The sequence below is a fragment of the Xenopus laevis genome, chromosome 8L (genome assembly GCF_017654675.1).
Source record: "Xenopus laevis strain J_2021 chromosome 8L, Xenopus_laevis_v10.1, whole genome shotgun sequence".
NCBI lineage: Eukaryota > Metazoa > Chordata > Amphibia > Anura > Pipidae > Xenopus > Xenopus laevis.
Window position 1 is genome coordinate 112,616,666 of NC_054385.1, and position 20,170 is coordinate 112,636,835.

The 20,170-nt window shown below is 41.9% G+C and overlaps 2 protein-coding genes across 8 annotated transcripts in view; one reads left to right on the forward strand and one right to left on the reverse strand.

The window, feature by feature from the left end:
* On the reverse strand, positions 1-12,845 carry eif2s1.L (eukaryotic translation initiation factor 2 subunit alpha L homeolog). Of its 4 annotated transcripts, none has more exons than XM_018231293.2 (8): positions 12,705-12,845; positions 9,602-9,843; positions 6,847-6,926; positions 5,744-5,895; positions 5,476-5,582; positions 3,317-3,414; positions 1,097-1,240; positions 1-960 (listed from the first exon to the last, which is right to left on the reverse strand). In XM_018231293.2, exons 2-8 carry the CDS (start codon positions 9,840-9,842, stop codon positions 835-837), a joined length of 948 nt encoding a protein of 315 aa, XP_018086782.1. In that variant the 5' UTR covers position 9,843; positions 12,705-12,845; the 3' UTR covers positions 1-834. The 4 variants fall into 4 exon arrangements, with proteins under 4 accessions (XP_018086782.1, XP_018086780.1, XP_018086781.1 ...); XM_018231291.2 differs by lacking the exon at positions 12,705-12,845 and adding an exon at positions 12,416-12,573; XM_018231292.2 differs by lacking the exon at positions 12,705-12,845 and adding an exon at positions 12,395-12,549.
* Positions 12,773-20,170, forward strand: part of atp6v1d.L (ATPase, H+ transporting, lysosomal 34kDa, V1 subunit D L homeolog) — a 17,376-nt gene continuing 9,978 nt past the window's right edge. For 3 of the 4 annotated variants that reach the window (XR_005963157.1, XR_005963158.1, XM_041572052.1), the window contains exons 1-3: positions 12,773-12,939; positions 16,693-16,810; positions 17,870-17,949. Coding sequence is in view for 2 of the 4 variants with exons in the window: in XM_041572052.1 (XP_041427986.1) it covers positions 12,773-12,939; positions 16,693-16,810; positions 17,870-17,949 (365 nt within the window). In the remaining 2 variants the exon portion in view is untranslated. 4 annotated transcript variants of the gene reach the window in all.

A 20,170-nucleotide genomic window follows, 5' to 3' on the forward strand; every position in this document is an offset into this window, starting at 1 on the left:
TAAATTTCTTGGATTTTATTGGTTTCTCACAGAAAGCTCTGTAGTAGAACACATGTTGGGAATGATAATAAAAAATAGTTAACATTTTTAATCAGTATTTTGCATTGTTTTCTGGAGTCCAGCAACAAATCTCTTTGCTGTGAAAGCTCAGCAAATGCCCCAGAGACCTATTGCACAAGAAAAATGTAAAAGGCAAGTTGAGGGTTGGCATATGAGCAATGGTAACCCAGCTGCCTCCCCACCAGCACTGGCTGAGCTATAACTCACAGAAATAAATGCTGGAGGGCGTAATTCCCTCTGGAAATCTACACGCTGGATATCTCTTACACTGCAAACATCTCAGAAGTGTATTTTCACTTGAGACTAAACTAACAGGTATAAATGAAGCAGCAGTTCTATATCTGAACCCACTGTGATATAGTAATGCCGACTAAGTGTATATATAGAAAGGTTTTGCTAACAATACGCAGTAGGGCTCTGGTCTAGTTCAGTCCCACGTGAGAATGAACTCACTGACCTAATAAAATAGCTATTCTAATAAAGATATGATTAGCCGGGCCAACTTTCCCCACTAACCAGAGAGTTGTATGGATCTAATGTGCTGGCAGCTGTTTGGATTCATGTTGTGTTTCCCAAGTTTCTGTGCAGCCTTGTAAGAAGCACACTGGCCCATGTTTTCACACGATTGTTGGATTAATTTCGAGATGTGTTGCATATACAGACGGAATTGCAGAGGTTAGTGGAAGATATTCAGAGCAAATGAAAATGGCATGGAAGTCAGTTTTTTTGTGACTTGAATTTTTTCTCCAAAAACAAAACTGGTGTTCATCGTTTTTAATCTTCAGTTTTCGCCTCCATCTCCTCAGCATCGTCGTCTCCATCGACCTCTGCGTTCTCTTTCTCCAGTCGCTCCAGCTGCCGTGCCAGCTCTGTTTCATCTGTATCTGTGACCACCTTAGGCTGAAACAAAAGCGATTCAAGTTTAGGAAAAGCAAGTCCACCGAACATGCCACCTACTGCTTACTGAATGAGACCTAGTCGTGGGCACTGCCAACTTCCTGTATGATGTATACTGGTGAGGAATTGTGTCTTTTACCTCCATCTGGACGTTAAATACTCCTCTCTTCTCTTCAATTCTCTCTTTAATGACGGACATTGCTTGATTGAGCACAGAAAGGCCCTCTGTCCTCTCCAGGGTAGTAGTGGTCATCACGTACCGAGGAGGTGCAATCAGATTTATCTACAATAATAATAAAGCCGTCAGTCAAAAGCATAAAAGATTTCCACTTTCCGCTGAGAGGCCATGTGGGTGTTGCAGCCTATAAGTAAGTGCCCCAGTAGGTACGAAACGCGTTAAGCGTGTCCTAATATATGATTTGAACTTTTAATTATAATTTTTGGTCTTTACTTTCGGAGAAAACTCAACTTTTTGCTGCTTCAGAATTTTACACCGATGGACTGGGGTGAACTGTGAGTAATTTTCTCCCCTTATTATTTGCTTATTTTCTTTTGGATTAACAATGGTACGGTTATTGGCATTGCACACCATATTTCTAATGTTTGATACATGTGGCTGTTGCACCCACCCACACTTGCCCCTTTAATGGTGGTCTTATGCCTTTAAAATGGACGTGGGTCCAAGAAATTGCTCCCCTATAAAAGCCGCAGCATCGGTGAGACCAATGTTTTGGTCGGCAGACACTTTTCCTAAGAAAATAAATTATTTTTGCTATGGTGAATACATAGGACCACCCTACTTAGTGTTCCCCTTGATACAGTATGGTGGCTTGCAAATGTTATTTTGATTTTGTAACAAAAAAAACTGTTTAAAAATACATGCACTAGCCCAAATACTAAATTACTAATGAAACAGGGCTACCAGGGACTGTGCATTGGATTACAAAAAGGCCATCTCCTACAGACTCCATTTTAATCAAATAATTACATTTCTTTTTAAAAAAAAGTTCTCTGCAACAAAACAGTAGTTTGTACTTGATCCCAACTAAGATAAAATGTATCCTTATTTGAGGCAAAACAATTCTGTTGGGTTTAATGGTCAAATGATTTTTTAGTAGACTAAGGTGGTTATTTACTAAACTCTGAATCCAAAAATCACGAAAAATCTATGATTTTTTTTTTATATAAAATCTGACTTAAAAAATCACGATTTTTTCGGAATTTATTAAACCCAGAGGATGAAAAAGTCACGATTAGACACTTTGAATTGAAACTGTTTCTTACATCATTATGGCATTAAAAACTTTGTTTTAAAATATATTTTAGAATTCACTTAAAAATTTTAATATATTTATGAATTTGGTTGCACTTTGGTGCCAACTTATAAGACAGTGTAGTTCGACTAGGGAATAGTCCAAATTCGATTCAAATATCGAAATTTATCATGTACGGTCTCTTTATAAATTCTACTTTGACCATTCGCCATCTAAAACCTGCCGAATTGCTGTTTTAGCCTATAGAGGACTTCCTAGAACCTATTCGGAGTCAATTGGTGGACTTTGAAAAATCGAAGGTGTTTTTTCGGAAAAAATTTGATTCTAATTTGATCGAACGCGCTATTACTTCAATTTGTACGATTCTAATTCAGCCAAAAAAAAAACAACTTTGACTTCATTTTGGTTGGTCTTTTTTTTTTTCGAGTTTTTCAAATTCGAAATTCGACCCTTGTTAAATATGCCCCTAAGTATAAGGAGTTTATTATGAAATTCATGCCACTTATGCACTGTTTTATTCATAAAATATTATGTATGATTGGGATTTTTAGTGGGTTGAATAACAATGTTTTTTTTATCACTTGATAAGTAATTTGGTCATATTCCTTATTTCCAGGATATGTAACTTTTAAAATGTTCCTATAGAGGACTGCTATTATTTGAGTCATCTGGGTTTGTAAACTGAAGGGCTAAAGAAGTTTGAGTAAACATGTAGCAAGGTTTGAATATAAAAGGCCACATGGCTAGAACTGTAATATGTATGAAATAAAATTCAGAGGTATTTAAGGGATATGACCAACACTAGCCACACCTCCTCTGATGAAGCGCCCAATAGCGTGAAACGCATCAGAAGGGAGTGGCTGACATAAGGTAGGCAGACACTGCATTGTGGTATGTTATGCTAAAATGCTATGTTTGGATATATTAATGTGAATTTTACTATAGATGAATTGCACAAATAAATGTTTTAAGTAAGACATGTCTTTAATTTATATGTAACATGTGGAATTGGTACCGTGCACAGTTATTACTGGAGGATAGCATACACCCTAAAATGTAATTGTTCCCCTCTACAGAACTCTTACCTTAATTGGCATGTTCTCCGTGGAACAGCTCAGCCCTGCTCTCAATGCATCTTTTACAGCATCGATGCCTTCATACCCATAGCATGCCACTTCGATATCTATCAAAACAGGCAAAATAGTTACACAATGGAACATCTAAAGAGCCAGTTGACTTATTTGGTTCCATAAAGATCTATGCATCCATGGCCAGTGGGTGCCCCTTGTTTTGACCCACCATTGAGTCTACATTTAGGAAGTTCAAGTGCACCTCAGGGGACAAAAGAGACACTCAAGCATTAAAGGAAATGTAGCATCAAAAAAATGATAGTGTATTTAAATAATGAAAATATAATTTACGGTTGTGCTGTCCTGGTAAAACTGGTGCGTTTGTTTCAAATACTCTACTATAGTTTATGTAAACAAGCTGCTGTGTAGCCACGGGGGCAGCCATTTAAAGCCGAAAAAGGAGAAAAGGCACAGGATACACAGCAGATAACAGATAAGCTCTGTAGTATACAATGGGATTCTTCAGAACTTATCTGTTATCTACTGTGTATCCTGTGCTTGAATGACTGCACCATGGCTATACATCAGCTTGTTTATATAAACTATAGTAGAGTTTCTGAAACAAACACACCAGTTTTACTAGTGCAGGGCAACAGTAGATTATATTGTCACTTATAAAACACAAATTTTTGGTGTTACTGTTCCTTTAAAAAAAACAAAAAAAAAAACCTGGCACTGCTGTTTGGAGAAGGAGTTGCCATTTTTATCCAGCAAAGCACATATCTGACAGCATACACAGCACACAATTGGGGTATTGCATGTAATATTTCACAGGTGTAGATTCTCTTCGCAGTATACCTTTAAGCTCCAAAGAGGGAACATAGAAATCCCATAGCGTAAAACTATTATTAAACATATTTTAAAAAATGTGTATTGCACTCACATTTGTTAGGAAGTCAGTTACATAAAATTATAAGTGTCTGTGCAGGTTGCCGATGAATTAAAAAGAGGATTGTTTGCCCGCCAAGATCTCTCCTCGCGCGTTCCCTGCAGCTTGTTGTGACATCACTTCCGCTTGACGAGTTTTGCCGAACCAATCAGCTTCCTCAGAGGCATGTTGGGTATTCTATGTGTTTCCCTTAAAAAGACGATCTCCTCCGGTTGCCATAACATGGCCGGCAAACAACCCTCCTTTTAGTTCATCGGCAACCTGCACAGACACTTATAATTTAATGTGAATGACTTCCTAACATGCCTCTGAGGAAGTCTATTAGTTCGGCGAAATGCTTCAGGCACAAGTGACGTCACAACAAGCTGCGGGGAACTCCATGAGGAGGGAGCTTGGCCGGCAAACAACCCTCCTTTTAGTTCATCAGCAACAAGCACAGACACTTATAATTTTATGTGACTGACTTCCTAACATATGTGAGTGCAATACACATTTTTTAAAATATTTTTACCAATAAATAGTTTTACGCTATGGGATTTCTATGTTCCCTCTTTGGAGCTTAAAGGTATACTGCTAGGAGAATCTACCCTTGTGTAATATGACATCCAATTGCGGTCTTGTAAGTAGGCATTTCTGCCAAACTGGTGGAGGCTGCTATAATTATCCAGTGGTGTGACACTCAAGGGGAAAGGAAGGCGTCACCGAGAAACCACATATTACAGGAGTTCTGATTGAACACATGGTGTTAATTAAATTTAACTGGAACATACTACACTATATATTGTTTCTGGTCTCTCTCTGTTTTGTGGCTTTTTTTGAACAGCTGGGAGACTGTGAAAGGATTGGCAGGAAGAGTAAACACTAAGGGCAGGGGCACACGGGAAAATTTGCCTCTTCTTCAGGTCAACAATCTCTCTGAAATGCCTTCCCCCTGCTATAATGAGAAAACACCAGCAGAATGGCACTCGCGGCACTTCGTTATCCGAAGTCGTCCGAAGTTGCCTCACGAGGAAACTTTGGGCAACTTCGGAACTCGAAGCTCCATGATTGCATTGCCGCAGCGATTTTTCATTTTAGCAGACGGGAAGGCAGTTAGGGGTGATTGTCGCCCCGAAGAAGAGGCGATTAGTCGCCAGGCGACTAAATCTTCCCAAATCTGCCCGTGTGCCCCTGCCCTAAAGGACCAACTAACTTTTCTTCTTTCCTTTTTATACACAGCACGCACCTGCTCGGATTTTCACTGCTTGTGGGGTCAGGCGCCTGTTAATGTTGTCAATAAGAACACGTCTCTCATCTTCAATCAAGTCCAGCCCGTCCAGAACATCGGGGTCACTGAAATGAAAACGTTGTGTGACTGGCGGGGATTGATCAGAGGAAGTAGAACGACAAAGCTCTCCGACAGGAAACTATCCACACAAACTGTACTAGAGCAGCCATACGGCCAACAATTAAAGCAATAAAATATAAATATATAGAGAATGAATCGGGCTTACGAGACTGCGTTTTTAAATGCATCGTAGGCTCCATATCCCGGCTTCTTGTACTTTTCATCAAACACCCAAGCTGTCCTCTGGTATAGACTCTCCAGCTGTTCATCCTTTGTGTATTCCAAAACCTCCGCCACGTGCCGCAGAATACTGTACACCTTAGGTCAAACAAAAGGCTTCTTGTTAAACAAAATAAATTACTGCTAATGCTTTTAACTGTAAAGCACTTCTACAGAACAAAAATTCAGGGGATACCTATGCTTCCAGTTCTAGAAAGCTGCTACAGGAAGGACCTGCACACGTTATATTATGGAGTTGGTGTTCTTTGTTAATACAGGTATGGGAACTTTAATCCAGAATGCTCGGGACCTGGAATTTCCCAGATAATGGATCTTTCTGTAATTGGGATCTACTAGAAAATCATGTAAACATTAAATAAACCAAATAGGCTGGTTTTGCTTCCATTAAGGATTAAAGTACCAGTAACAGCAAAAATTTTCTAAAAAAAAAAAAAAATTCATTAGTATGCTATGAAAAAAAAGAAGCCAACACATATTAAAATTTAAATTTATTAAGAAATAACAACACGGCGACAATCTATCGTGCGCCACTCGATTTCTCCTCCCTGGCTATCTCCTATAAGGAAGGCAGGGAGGAGAAATCGAGCGCCGCACAATGGATCGCCTTTTCTGCAGAGGAGCACAAGCGGTGTTTCGGTAAGTTATTTCTTAATAAAGACATAGCAACTTTAAAGTTTAATAAGTGTTGGTGTCTTTTTCTCGTAGCACACAAACTACAAGCTACTGTTTTACTATTACAGAGAAAAAGGAAATCATTTTTAAAAATATGGATTATTTGGATAAAATGGAGTCTATGGGAGACGGCCTTTCCGTAATTTGGAGCTTTCTGGATAATGGGTTTCCGGATAACGGGTCCCATAGCTGTACATTTATTTAAATATTTTAATTGCAGGACAAACAGGGCTAGGAAGTTCTTGCATAGACTTTTGCATGTTCATAGTCTTATGAAGGCTACTTGTTTGGATACATTACTAGATGTGTTGCTACCTCTGCCCCTAATTTATTCCTTTAGACAACCAAGAAACTTACAGTTTTAGATTTGGTGAATTTATCTTCACATTTTAGGGCTTCCTCTGGTGAAACTCTTCTTTTAGATAAATCTATATATCCTGAAAAAAGGCAAACAAGGTGAATGAGTGTAAGCGACAAATGGCAATTACAGTTTTTTGTTTTACCTTTAATTTATTATGTTTTTATCTTCCAGTCTCTGAAACCCAATGATACCTTAAGCTGTAGTTCACCATCACTCTTACGGCCACCTGATGCTAAAAATTAGTGTTGTTTCAACATGCTGGGCCTGGGCTCACAATTCTCCAATAGGCAGGAGTACAGACTTATCAAGGGTCGAATTGAAAATTCGAATTTTTGAAATTTTTTACGCTCAAAACTGTCAAATTCAACTAGGGAGTTATTCAAGTTCGATTTGAGTTTTTTAAAAGAAAAATCGAATTCAAATTTGATTAGAGATTTATCATACTCTGGCCCTATAAGAACTTCGAATTTGACTATTCGCCACCTAAAACCTGCTGAATTGCTGTTTAAGTCAATGGGAGACGTCCAGGGATCAATTTGGAGTTGTTGGCAGCCTTTCTGACATTCAAGTTTTTTCTGAGAATGAAGAGATTCTCATCACTTCCTGTAGTTTCTGATCATTAGGGCTTTAGCACACAGGCAGGTTCGGGGAGATTTAGTCGCCTGACGACTAATCTCCTCTTCTTCGGGGCGACAATCTCCCCGAACTGCCTTCCCCCTGGCTTCCGCCTGCTAAAAGGAAAAATTGCCTGCGGTGATGCACTCGCGGTGCTTAGATTTCCGTAGCCGCCTGAAGTTTCCTCGTGAGGCCACTTCGAAAATCGAAGCTCCGCGAGTGCATTACCACAGGCGATTTTTAATTTTAGCATGGGGAAGGCAGTTCGGGGAGATAGTCGCCCCGAAGAAGAGGCGATTAGTCGTCAGGCGACTAAATCTCCCCCAATCTGCCTGTGTGCTAAAGCCCTAATGATCAGAAACAACAGGAAGTGATGAGAATCTCTTCATTCTCAGCTTGTCAATAGCAGCAATGATCCAGGACTTCAAACTTGTCACAGGGGGTCACCATCTTGGAAAGTGTCTGTGACACTCACATGCTCAGTGGGCTCTGAGCAGCTGTTGAGAAGCTAAGCTTAGGAGTCGTCACTAATTATCCAGCAGAAAATAAGGTTGGCCTGTAATTTAAACTGATGCTACAGGGCTGATTATTAAATTCTGATACTAATTGCACTGGTTTCTGTGCTGCCATGTAGTAATTATCTGTATTAATTACTAATCAGCCTTATACGTTGACATTTGTATTCTATGCGTTCTGTATATTTTGAGTCAGTCCCTAAGCTGACAGCAGCACAGAGCATGTTCAGTGAATCAGCAGAAAAGAAGATGGGGAGCTACTGGGGCATCTTTGGAGACACAGATCTTCCCTGCTAAAGGGCTGTGGTTGCCTTGGGCTGGTAAAAACATCATGTACAACATTTCTAGCCTACTTCTTTAGTTTAACTTTCCTTGTCCCTTAAAGGAGAAATCAACCTGTGGGGAAAAAACCCCATACCCCCCACCCCAGGTAGACCCCCCCCAGACAGATGCCCCATACTTACCCTTTGGCGCAGATTCTTCCAGCGAAGTTCCACGTGTTCCATCTTCCGGCTCCTAGGTAAGCTGACAGAGTTCGGCAATTTCCGTGTAATTCCGCGCATGCGCAGTTGTCACAAACCGGCAAACTGCTCCAACTGCGCATGTGCAGAAATATTGATCTCGCAGTCAGCTTACAGAGGACGAAGAAGATGGATGTGTGGAACTTCGCTGGAAGAATCTGAGCCGAGGGGTAAGTATGGGGTACTTCCCTGGGGGAAAACATAATAATATGCTTTTTTAGTAGTATGTGCCATTGGGTAATCATAAATAGAAAATTGCCATTTTAAAAAATTAGGGCCGGCCCCTGGGATCATATGATTCACGGAGCACACCAACAACCTATACTGGTTAGGTCACATGAGCCAATTAACAGACAGAGTTCTGTCTTTTTCTTCCCCACTTCTTCCTGTTACAGTTAGAGCTGCAGTATTTCTGGTCAAGTGATCTCTGAGGCAGCAAACAGACCATCACGAAATGGTGGTTCAAGGCAAGAGATGTAAATGGGCAATATTTACTTAAATATATATTCCAGTTTGGTAAGATTCTTTAATATGCCACTTAATATGATATAAACTGTTGCTCAATTATTCATTTTGGGGGTATAGTTTTCCTTTAAATGATGTTGTGTCACATCCCTTTAAAGGAGAAGGAAAGGTTAAAATTAAGTAAGCTTAATCAAATAGGTCTATATAAATACACCAGTTAACCTTCAAAGTAATGCTGCTCTGAGTCCTCTGTCAAAAGAAACACCACATTTCTTTCCTTCTATCGTGTACACATGGGCTTCTGTATCAGACTTCCTTCTTTCAGCTTAAACCTCAAGGGCTAGGGCTTGAGCATGCTCAGTTTACTCCTCCCCTCCCTGCTGTAATCTGAGCTCAGAGCTATGAGTGAGCAGGGAGAGACTCAGGCAGGAAGTGATGTCAAAGCAAACTAATATGGCAGTTGCTATCCAAAAAAAACAGTGCGTAGAGCTGTTTTCTCAGGTATGGAAAAGCATTCTAAAGAATAAAAATCGTGTTATAGGTTGCACTGTTGTGGATAATCTATTTGCAATAAACTGCCTTGGTAGCTTTACTTTTCCTTTAAGGAGCAGTACCTGCTAATTGAGACTACTTACCTTTATCTTTATCCACCCTGATCACCACGACACACTCGTTCCTGCCGATCCTAATAAGTTTGTTGATAGATCGGATACGCCTTCTCGACAGCTCGCTGAGCAGGATCATACCCTCGATGTTGTTATATTCCAAGAGGCTGACGTAAGCCCCCATCTCAGCTATGGACCGGACATTCACCATGACCACGTCGTCCACCTCAGGGAACTTGTGTTGGTAAAATCTACAGCTTAAGGCAGGCATCCTGCAAAGAGAAACGCTACACATTTACACCCAGCCCCATACAGCTTGCAATCTAAACTTGGCACCTTAAAGCTTCCAACTCGTCCCTTCCATACAGTCAGCAGCTTACTGGCACATATATGGAGCTGCCTTTTCATATGGTTCTTTCTCAACCTGATTTGTATCAACCAGATTTGGTCAAGCCTGTGTATGTGGCTCCACTGGGAAAAGATTCAGGCATTGAATCTCAGAAGCAGGTTTCTCAGTCCACTGTAGCCATATGGTACCCTTACCGGGCAGTTTATGGACTTCAATAATAAATATGAAGTTTAGGGTCTCCAAGAGGGTGATAACTCATCACATCAAGGAAGAGGCCTCAGCACGGGGAGCGGACAATCCAAAAAATCCAGCAAGAAACGCGTAAGTCAGCCCAGCATACCCACCGATAGATTCCCCCCTGTTTGTTTGTTTTAATAAAGCAGACAATTCCACACGAACGCTTGTGTCCTCACATGGTGTCCTGGATCAGCGCCTAGTACGCGAGAGTATCGTTTGTTCTGCATTTATTGCCGGCATGGAGTAGCTGGCGTCTCGCAAAGGCAGTGGCTGGGAAGGCACAGCATTACCGGGTGAGCTCCGATGCGATCCACATCATTTTCACTTATTTAACTATATGTATTGTTATTGCTACTTGGTATTCCTCATCTTTCTATTCAGCCCCTCTCCTATTCATATTCCAGTCTCTTATTTAAATCAATGCATGGTTGCTAGGGGAACTTGCACCCTAGCAACCAGATTGCTTAAAATGCAAATTGAAGAGTTGTTGAATAAACAGCTAAATAACTCAAAAACCTTGAATAATAAAAAATGAAAACCCAATTGCAAAGTGTCTCAGAATATCACTCTCTACATTATACTAAAAGTTATCTCAAAGGTGAACAACCCCTTTAACTATCCCAATATGTATATATTTCTTATTGCCTTTAATCTCCATTAAACTACAAAAGGAAATGGTGCATCCAACATATATGAGCACTACTGAAATAAATGCAATTTCAAAAATAGAATGTAAATTGGGAGGACATGCTCACAGTCCACCCCAGTCCAAGGGTGCGCATACATAACAACAAAGCCAAAAAATGGGATTCCCTGCAAAAATTGATCAAGCAGCAAGTAAAAAAAAAATACAAAGTTTACTAGGACATGGCCTCACGCTTTTTGTGCCTGTTGAGGCACTTACTCATATGAGTCAATGCCCCAACAGGCACAAAATGCATTAGGCCATGTCCTAATAAACTTTTTTTTTTTTTTTTACTTTCTGCTTGATCAATTTTTGGAGGAACTCACATTTTTGGCTTTGTTGTAATCTCCATTAGCCCATTAGTTCTATACTTCAGGCTTATACACATCAAAGCTTGGCCTCCTTATTTTTTCTTAGCAGTGTATGTGGATCTGAATAGTCACATGGAAGACTTATTGTATCTAATCTCCACGTAACTCCAAAGAGGACAATTATTGGCACAATTGGTCAGACAGGACAGAACCTTTTTGGAACCAAACAGAAAGTCGTATTTATGTGACGCGCAGTGGCGTAACTAGATATTACTGGGCCCCACAGCAAATTATTTTTCAGGCCCACAAAATGTTTAGAGGTTGACTTGTTTCTCCAATATATATTAAAATTGTATATGAATTTGGTCTCATGGGGCCCATATACCTCCTGGGCCCCCCTGCAGCCGCAGGGTCTGCTTCCTCTATAGTTACGCCCCTGGTGATGCGAACATGACCACAAACCAGGAGAACTCACCCCACGTAACTATCACTCCAGAAGTGCAACTCCCAGCATCCACCAACTGATAAACGTTTAGTAACAGCAGGCCAGTTGGACATCTCCAATGTATATAGTGAAATTATCTTACACTTGTAAACCATTATACCCGCAGTGGCTCCTGGCGTACAAAGGGACAGGTGCAAATGCCCTACCTTTAAAGGGGTTGTTCACCTTTAAATTAGCTTTTAGTGTAACATAGAGAGTGATATTCTGAGACAATTTGCAATTGCTTTTTATCAAGCAGCTCCCCAGTTTCAGCAATCTGGTTGCTAAGGTCCTAATTCCCATAGTAACCATGTATTGATTTGAATAAGAGACTGGAAAATGAATAGGAGAAGCCTGAAGTGATCAGTTATAAAAAGTAGCAATAACAATACATTTGTAGCCTTACAGAAACAGAGATCAATTCCATAATGAGTGTATAGAGGCTACTTGATTACAATTACATTTTCTTTCATTAGAGAAAAGACAGCTTTTTGGGCGGAGCTCCCCTCTGACAAAGGCCCCGGCAGTCAGATGCTTCTAGACAGTTAGAAGGCGAGACTTGTGATATAAATAAGTGGCATGTTTATATATAAAGGAGGGCGGTGCCATTGACACGTGTTGGATGAATTTGGGGGAATAACCATGTAACTATAGCAGAACAACAACTCCCAGTGTCCCCCGCCAGCCTCAGTACATAGTTATAACAGGGGCATCCCGCGGCTCTAGGGCCCCACCAGGAGCAGCAAATATGACTTACTTCAGTAAGTCGGAGCCTTACTTGGCTAATGTTCCCTACGACCGGCTCCTTCAGCTTACGCCGCACTATTTCTTCAGCATGCGTTCCGGCAAAGAACAAAGAGCATGCGCGACCTCCAGAACGACAGCACGGCTCCGGAAGCGGAAGCTAGCGTTACTTCGTTTACGGCGTACTGAAGTTTTAGGGCGCCATATTAGAGATGGCATAATTATCGCCTTAAAATATTGTTCATTGTAACTCATACAATATAAGGATGGGGATAAGGATAAAACACACCGCAGCAGGCACAGAAACCCATACAATTACTCACAATTTAATATGCCGAAGAAAACGCTACTTGTGCGGAGGCGCAGCAATTCTCAGTCAGCTGGAAATCACATGACGATAGCTGTTCAGGTGACACACCTCCCCCCCCGCCTGGATCACGTGACGGTCTGTCGATCGCTTTGGTTCCGCAGTAGAAGCCCGAGTGTCAGTGACGGGAGAAGCGAATCGCTGGGCAAGATGTCGGGCAAAGACAGGATCGAGGTGTTTCCCTCTAGGATGTAAGTACAGCTAAATGTACTCCGTCATCGGGGGCTTCTGACGTGGGATGCTGGGATCTGTAGTTGTGCAACAGCTGGAGCCCAATTTTTTTCTCTTGGTGTTTATCTCTCCCCTGTCTCCTTGGGGTTAGGGGCAAATGGCACTCAGTGCTACTACTAATAGTGGGTGGGATTCCTATAGATAATACTCAAAAGCCATGAATATCTTGTAAATCATATCCTTATAAACGGTGAGTAGTGATGTCATTCCTGTCACATGACTCACTGAAACGTGTGTATTATAATAAATAAAGTAGCCCTAGTCGTAAAATATGAGGATATTAGAAGTTACCTGGTCATGAAACTCCTCGGTAATTTATATTGTCCTTATAATTTACAAGAGAGGCTACTTTATTTACTATATAAATACATACATACATACATAAAGAAGTAAATTTTGAAAGAAAAACCCTGGTGTGCATCAGCATTCTATTGTTATATAAGCCGTCCTGTTTTGCACCCAGGTGAAAGCTCTTTTGAAGTGTGTGCTCAAGCCTTTAGACATACATACATACATATATATATATATATATATATATATATATATATATATATATATATATATATATAATTCCTGAAGGAAGGAGGTTTGAGAGGGTTTATATATTTCCCTTGAGTTCATCAGGGATTTCCAACCTGGGCCTCTGCCATTATATTGCAACTCCCTGTACCCTCCCCAGCCAAAGCCCATCAATGGGATAGTGGGAGTTGCAGTTGAACCACAGCCAGGACACCCTCCTCTTATTGGGGTATATGACAAATCAGGGTGTCCTGGCTGTGGTTCAACTGCAACTCCCACTATCCCATTGATGGGCTTTGGCTGGGGAGGGTACAGGGAGTTGCAATATAATGGCAAACACTTTTTTCAATTCAGTTGTTTTCAGATTGTTCCCCAGAAATTAAGCCTTTTTTCAATTACTTTCCATTATTTATTTTTCACTGTTTTTCCAAAATCTAAATTTAAAGTTGAATGTCCCTGTCTCTGAGATCAGTAATTCAGGTGCAGATTCTAAACTGCTACAATTCTGCAACATTTAGTTGATCCATTTCTCAGCAGTATCTCTGGATTATTAGCAACTATTGTATCAGTTCTAACAGCTGCCTGTAATCCTACCCAGAGATTCTGCTCAAAAGGGACAAAGATAAGAAATGTATCAACTAAATGTATCCATTTAGAACAGTTTAAAGGGTCGGCGGCCCCCCTCCTAGGGCTGCTTCAGAAGGTGAAAAAAGACACTTCAATATTAGAAAAACAGTCACACATAGAAAATAGAAAGTCATTGGAAAAAGTAATTATTTCTGGTGATCTGTCTGAAAACATCTATTTGAACGTGAACCACCCCTTTAATAACATTAGGATGAAGCATCATTATTACTGGCCAGGCTGGTAAAATACTGACCTAATCCCCCCCCCATGGCCTTGGGCTCCCTTTCTATATGAAGCACAAGAGTTGGGTTGTACCATTCCTGCCAGTCAGCCCTTGTTAGTCTGTGAAACATATGCCTGGCACATACCAATTGTGTGAAGCTCATTCTATTCTTCTTGTCACTCACATTATTCACTGTACCCCCCGCTGTGACTGCCTGAAACATGTAGCTCCCTAATATCAGGGAGAGAGGTTGTGACTGCACACACTATTTAGGAAATACCCTGTCTGACTGTGTATCACTCACTTCCCTTTATACAGTTATTGCACATTTCCCGTGGGTTGTAAATGTAACTGCAAAATTCGTGTCTCTCTGGCCTGTGCTCATCTCTGCACTGCTGGTTGTGACTGTTGAAAGAGGACTCTGGTTTTAATGCATACTAACTCGGATTAGCTGCTATATAGTCACATAGCTATAGTTGTGTAGGAATGATATGTACTGTTATCAAAGCGAGAGAGAGACTGCAGCACTTTAGGGGTGACTAGCTAGATATATGTACCCCCACTCTGTACACTGCTCCCCTAACAGGAATGCAGTCCCAGGGCTCAGTGTAAACAAGCGGTGTGTTTAGGCAACACTGCCCGGCAGCCAATCAGGATTTAACCGGTCCCTAGGGTTGGTTCCAGCGAGGAGGGGATGGAGGGAACCTATTGTCACATTGGGACAAGGGGAAAGTGTTTGTTGGACTGGTTCTCCCACCCTGCGCTGCTGCACAAGGGCAACTAAAGATTTCTCCACAGGCTGCAATAGAAATATATGATAAGACAAAGGGCTGGACACTAATGAATCCTGAGCATTTTTTGTGCCCCAGGATTTGCACGCGTGGGCTGCCATAAGAGCACTGGAGCTAATGACCATGGCACTGTGTGCACTTTATACGCCTGCGCTTTATACTGCCGCACTCTATACCCCTGCGCTCTATACACCCCTGCCCCTGCGCTTTATACCCCTGCGCTTTATACCCCTGCGCTTTATACCCCTGCGCTTTATACCCCTGCGTTTTATGCCCCTGCGCTTTATGCCCCTGCGCTTTATACCGCTGCACTCTATACCCCCCTGCGCTCTATACACTCCTGCCCCTTTGCTTTATGCCCCTTTGCTTTATGCCCCTGCACTTTATGCCCCTGCACTTTATGCCCCTGCACTTTATGCCCCTGCACTTTATGCCCCTGCACTTTATGCCCCTGCACTTTATACCCCTGCACTTTATACCCCTGCACTTTATACCCCTGCACTTTATACCCCTGCACCTTAGCAGCTCTGCTCTGTGCTTCAGCGAGATGGTGATTGGACAGAATAGGAAATTCTTAGGCTGGGGTGGGACACTGTCGCCTTATATTGACTTTAACATTATTTGTTTCTTTTTCTCACCTCTCCTGCTTGCACACCCCCCTTACACCTGACCCTCCCACCACTCTTTTTTACCAACCTACTTCCCCGCCAGCTCTGCATCTTCGGGCCCTTTTTAGATCCTTTGCAGTGGGTGGGTCATGTCAAAATCTCCCATCCAGTCCCCTGTGGTAATGAGACCAGCGGGCAGCTTGTCACCCTTGGCCCAGGCCTTTGTAGATGCCCACAAATCTGTTCTGTCCAAAGGATCTGTGTAATAAACCCTTATGGCTCAGCACAGATCTGGGGGGATGTGTGGCCATTACGCTCCCCCCACCCCAAAGTAGTTGGATCTCCTCGGGGGTCAGTTGATTCCACTTTCGTTGAAAGCCTGACTTTGGCTGGAGGGATCTGGATAAAGGGACCCCCCACAGCCTTGCGACTAAGGGGATATGAAAACCCATTGGTCCCTGCTGCCCTTTTGTCCGGGGGGTCGAGGATAGAGGAATCCGCCCCAATCTCTTGGGTGCAGGTGGGTCTGAAGAAAACTCCTTGTGGCCGGGTGACACCAGTTTTTGGGACTCTCCGTTTTCTAAGGCACCCTATGTTTTTATGCACTTTGCGTGAATTTGAATCATTTTGCTTAGGCTTCAATTAAAAAACAAAACCAAAACAACGACCTGAGCGCCGTTGGAGCCCACATCATCCGGGAAAAAAATCAGGGAGGGTGTTAATCTGGGAGTGAGTAAAGCATTAAATTGGCAAAGCAAACATCTGATTCTCCCTTAGTCTCCTACACGCTCCCCTACTGAGTCTCCATCTGATGCTTAGAAAGCCATTCATTTAACTGCGGCCCATGTGACTCATGTGATATACCTACACACAGCGGGATGAGTCCCTGGGTGCCAATATCCTACTGATAATTCTTTCATTTCTCTATTTGCTCCTCTCTCCCAGGGCCCAGACCATCATGAAGGCGCGGCTGAAAGGAGCACAGACAGGCCGCAACCTTCTCAAGAAGAAATCCGATGCCTTAACCATGCGCTTCCGGCAAATCCTAAAGAAAATCATTGAGGTGTGTCTGACCGTCTGTTTGTCTGTCTGACGCCTATAGAATAGGGCAATGTCTTATACACCCAATGGTCGGTATCTTGCCCGAGCAATATTCACGGTGGTGTATATTTGTGCCCTGCTCAATGTGAAAACTATCTGCTACCTGCCAGAGGTCTGATAGTAGCAACTGCCCCATAAACACTACTGGGGCTCCCTGGTCTTTACTGTCCCATTTGCCTACATTAGCCAGTATACAGGGAGAGTCCCATTGATCTAATGGGATTATAACACACAAGGAGGCCAATGGAAGAAATTGAGAAAACCACCAGTACCTAAGTTAAAGGGACCGTTCACCTTTAAATTAACTTTAAGTATGATGTAGAGAGCGATATTCTGAGATAATTTGCAATTGGTTTTCATTATGTATTATTTGTGATTTTTGAGTTATTTAGCTTTTTATTCAGCAGCTCTCCAGTTTGCAATTTTAGCCATGTTATTGCTAGGGTCAAAAATGACCATAGCAACCACACATTGACTTGAATAAGAGACTGGACTATGAATAGGAGAGGACCTGAATAGAAAGAGGAGTAATAAAAATTAGCAATAACAATACATTTGTAGCCTTACAGAGCATTTTTTTTAGATGGGGTCAGTGACCCCCATAGAAGGAATCAGAAGAAGGCAAATAATTCAAAAACTATAAGAAATAAAAATGAAGTTTCTAGGAATAGGACCGTGTATATCATACTAAAAGTTAACTTAAAGGTGAACCACCCCTTTTCACTCTCTCTGGCATTCCTGATTCCATTCTCTGTTTGGGTAAATTGGCATTCCAGAGGGAAATCAAATGTTTTTTGGCCAATGTGGTATATATGTGTCTGGGACGTAGGAGCTGCCACACTGGTGCATTTGTTGCAGTGTTAGTATGGTTGCCATGTTGTTTCTTGCAAAGGACAATGAGATTTGTCCCCACACAGACTCAGTAGTTCCATATATTCTAATGGTCGGAGCATTGTGTGCTTGGCATGTGCATGTACAGTGGCATTTTAGCCAATCTAACAGCCCAATGTCTCCTCTGCAGACCAAGATGCTCATGGGAGAAGTAATGAGAGAAGCGGCTTTCTCACTGGCTGAAGCCAAGTTCACTGCCGGAGATTTCAGGTAAGGGTTGGAGGTGCCATACTGATATCCATTGCTGCACCTCTAGGGCCCCCGATACTGTTCTTTCTGGGGTTCTGCAGCAGCTTCAGTCTCCGTGGCAATGAAACCCAGTTATTAGTAAAGACAACAGATTACAGAATGGGGGGTTGAATGCAAAAAGCTTCTGCTTCTTAAAGGGGAAGTTCACCTCTAGTATGTTACATATCCATATGGAATATCCAGGGCCATGGGATACATTCAGTATGGCAGCTTTCTGTATTCTCACTACAATATTGCTTATTGGCATCCGGATGCTCTGCCACAGCTGCTGCATTAATATGAGGCACAGAAATATTCATTCACTGGAAGACTTATCATGCTCTGAGGTAGGAAACTACAGTCCCTGCAACCCTTATTCTTACATAGGGATTAGGAAACTATAGGACAGTGCCACCGGTTGGCCATGGATTGCAAAAGCCTGTGATGAATCCTTTCCATTAATAAGAATTAGTAAGGTTTAGAATGCTGCCATCTGTTGGTTATGTCGTGCAATCACAGGAATTGGGAAAGTGTGCTACACTGCCATCTGTTGGTTATTTAGGGTAATAACAAGAATTGGGAAAGTGTGCTACACTGCCATCTGTTGGTTATTTCGTGCAATAACAGGGATTGGGAAAGTGCGCTACACTGCCATCTGTTGGTTATTTCGTGCAATAACAGGGATTGGGAAAGTGCGCTACACTGCCATCTTTTGGTTATTTCGTGCAATAACAGGGATTGGGAAAGTGCGCTACACTGCCATCTGTTGGTTATTTCGTGCAATAACAGCAAATGGGAAAGTGTGCTACACTGCCATCTGTTGGTTATTTCGTGCAATAACAGGTATTGGGAAAGTGCGCTACACTGCCATCTGTTGGTTATTTCGTGCAATAACAGCAAATGGGAAAGTGTGCTAAACTGCCATCTGTTGGTTATTTCGTGCAATCACAGGAATTGGGGAAAGTGCGCTACACTGCCATCTGTTGGTTATTTCGTGCAATAACAGCAATTGGGAAAGTGCGCTACACTGCCATCTGTTGGTTATTTCGTGCAATAACAGCAATTGGGAAAGTGCGCTACACTGCCGTCTGTTGGTTATTTCGTGCAATAACAGCAAATGGGAAAGTGTGCTAAACTGCCATCTGTTGGTTATTTCGTGCAATCACAGGAATTGGGGAAAGTGCGCTACACTGCCATCTGTTGGTTATTTCGTGCAATAACAGCAATTGGGAAAGTGCGCTACACTGCCATCTGTTGGTTATTTCGTGCAATAACAGCAATTGGGAAAGTGCGCTAAACTGCCATCTGTTGGTTATTTCGTGCAATAACAGCAAATGGGAAAGTGCGCTACACTGCCATCTGTTGGTTATTTCGTGCAATAACAGCAAATGGGAAAGTGCGCTACACTGCCATCTGTTGGTTATTTCGTGCAATAACAGGTATTGGGAAAGTGCGCTACACTGCCATCTGTTGGTTATTTCGTGCAATAACAGCAATTGGGAAAGTGCGCTACACTGCCATCTGTTGGTTATTTCGTGCAATAACAGCAAATGGGAAAGTGCGCTACACTGCCATCTGTTGGTTATGTTGTGCAAAGGCCTGGTATGAATCCTTATCCATAGATAGGAATTAAGAAGCTGCAAGACACTGCCACCTGTTGGTTATTTAGTGCGAATCCAAAAGACACTGCCATCTGCGTAGAACTATAGGTTCCATGCAGGATGCTGCCACTTTGCAAAGTGATCTGTCTAAACTGGAAAACTGGGCAGCTAACTGGAAAATGAGGTTCAATGTTGATAAATGCAGGTTATGCACTTTGGCAAAAATAATATAAATGCAAGTTATACACTTAATGGCAATGTGTTGGGAGTTTCCTTAAATGAAAAGGATCTAGGGGTCTTTGTAGATAACACTTTGTCTAATTCTGGGCAGTGTCATTCTGTGGCAACTAAAGCAAATAAAGTTTTGTCTTGCATAAAAAAAGGGCATTAACTCAAGGGATGAAAACATAATTATGTCTCTTTATAGGTCCCTGGTGAGGCCTCATCTGGAGTATGCAGTTCAGTTTTGGACTCCAGTCCTTAAGAGGGATATAAATGAGCTGGAGAGAGTGCAGAGACTAAGTGCAACTAAACTGGTTAGAGGGACGGAAGACTTAAATTATGAGGGGAGACTGTCAAGGTTGGGGTTGTTTTCTCTGGAA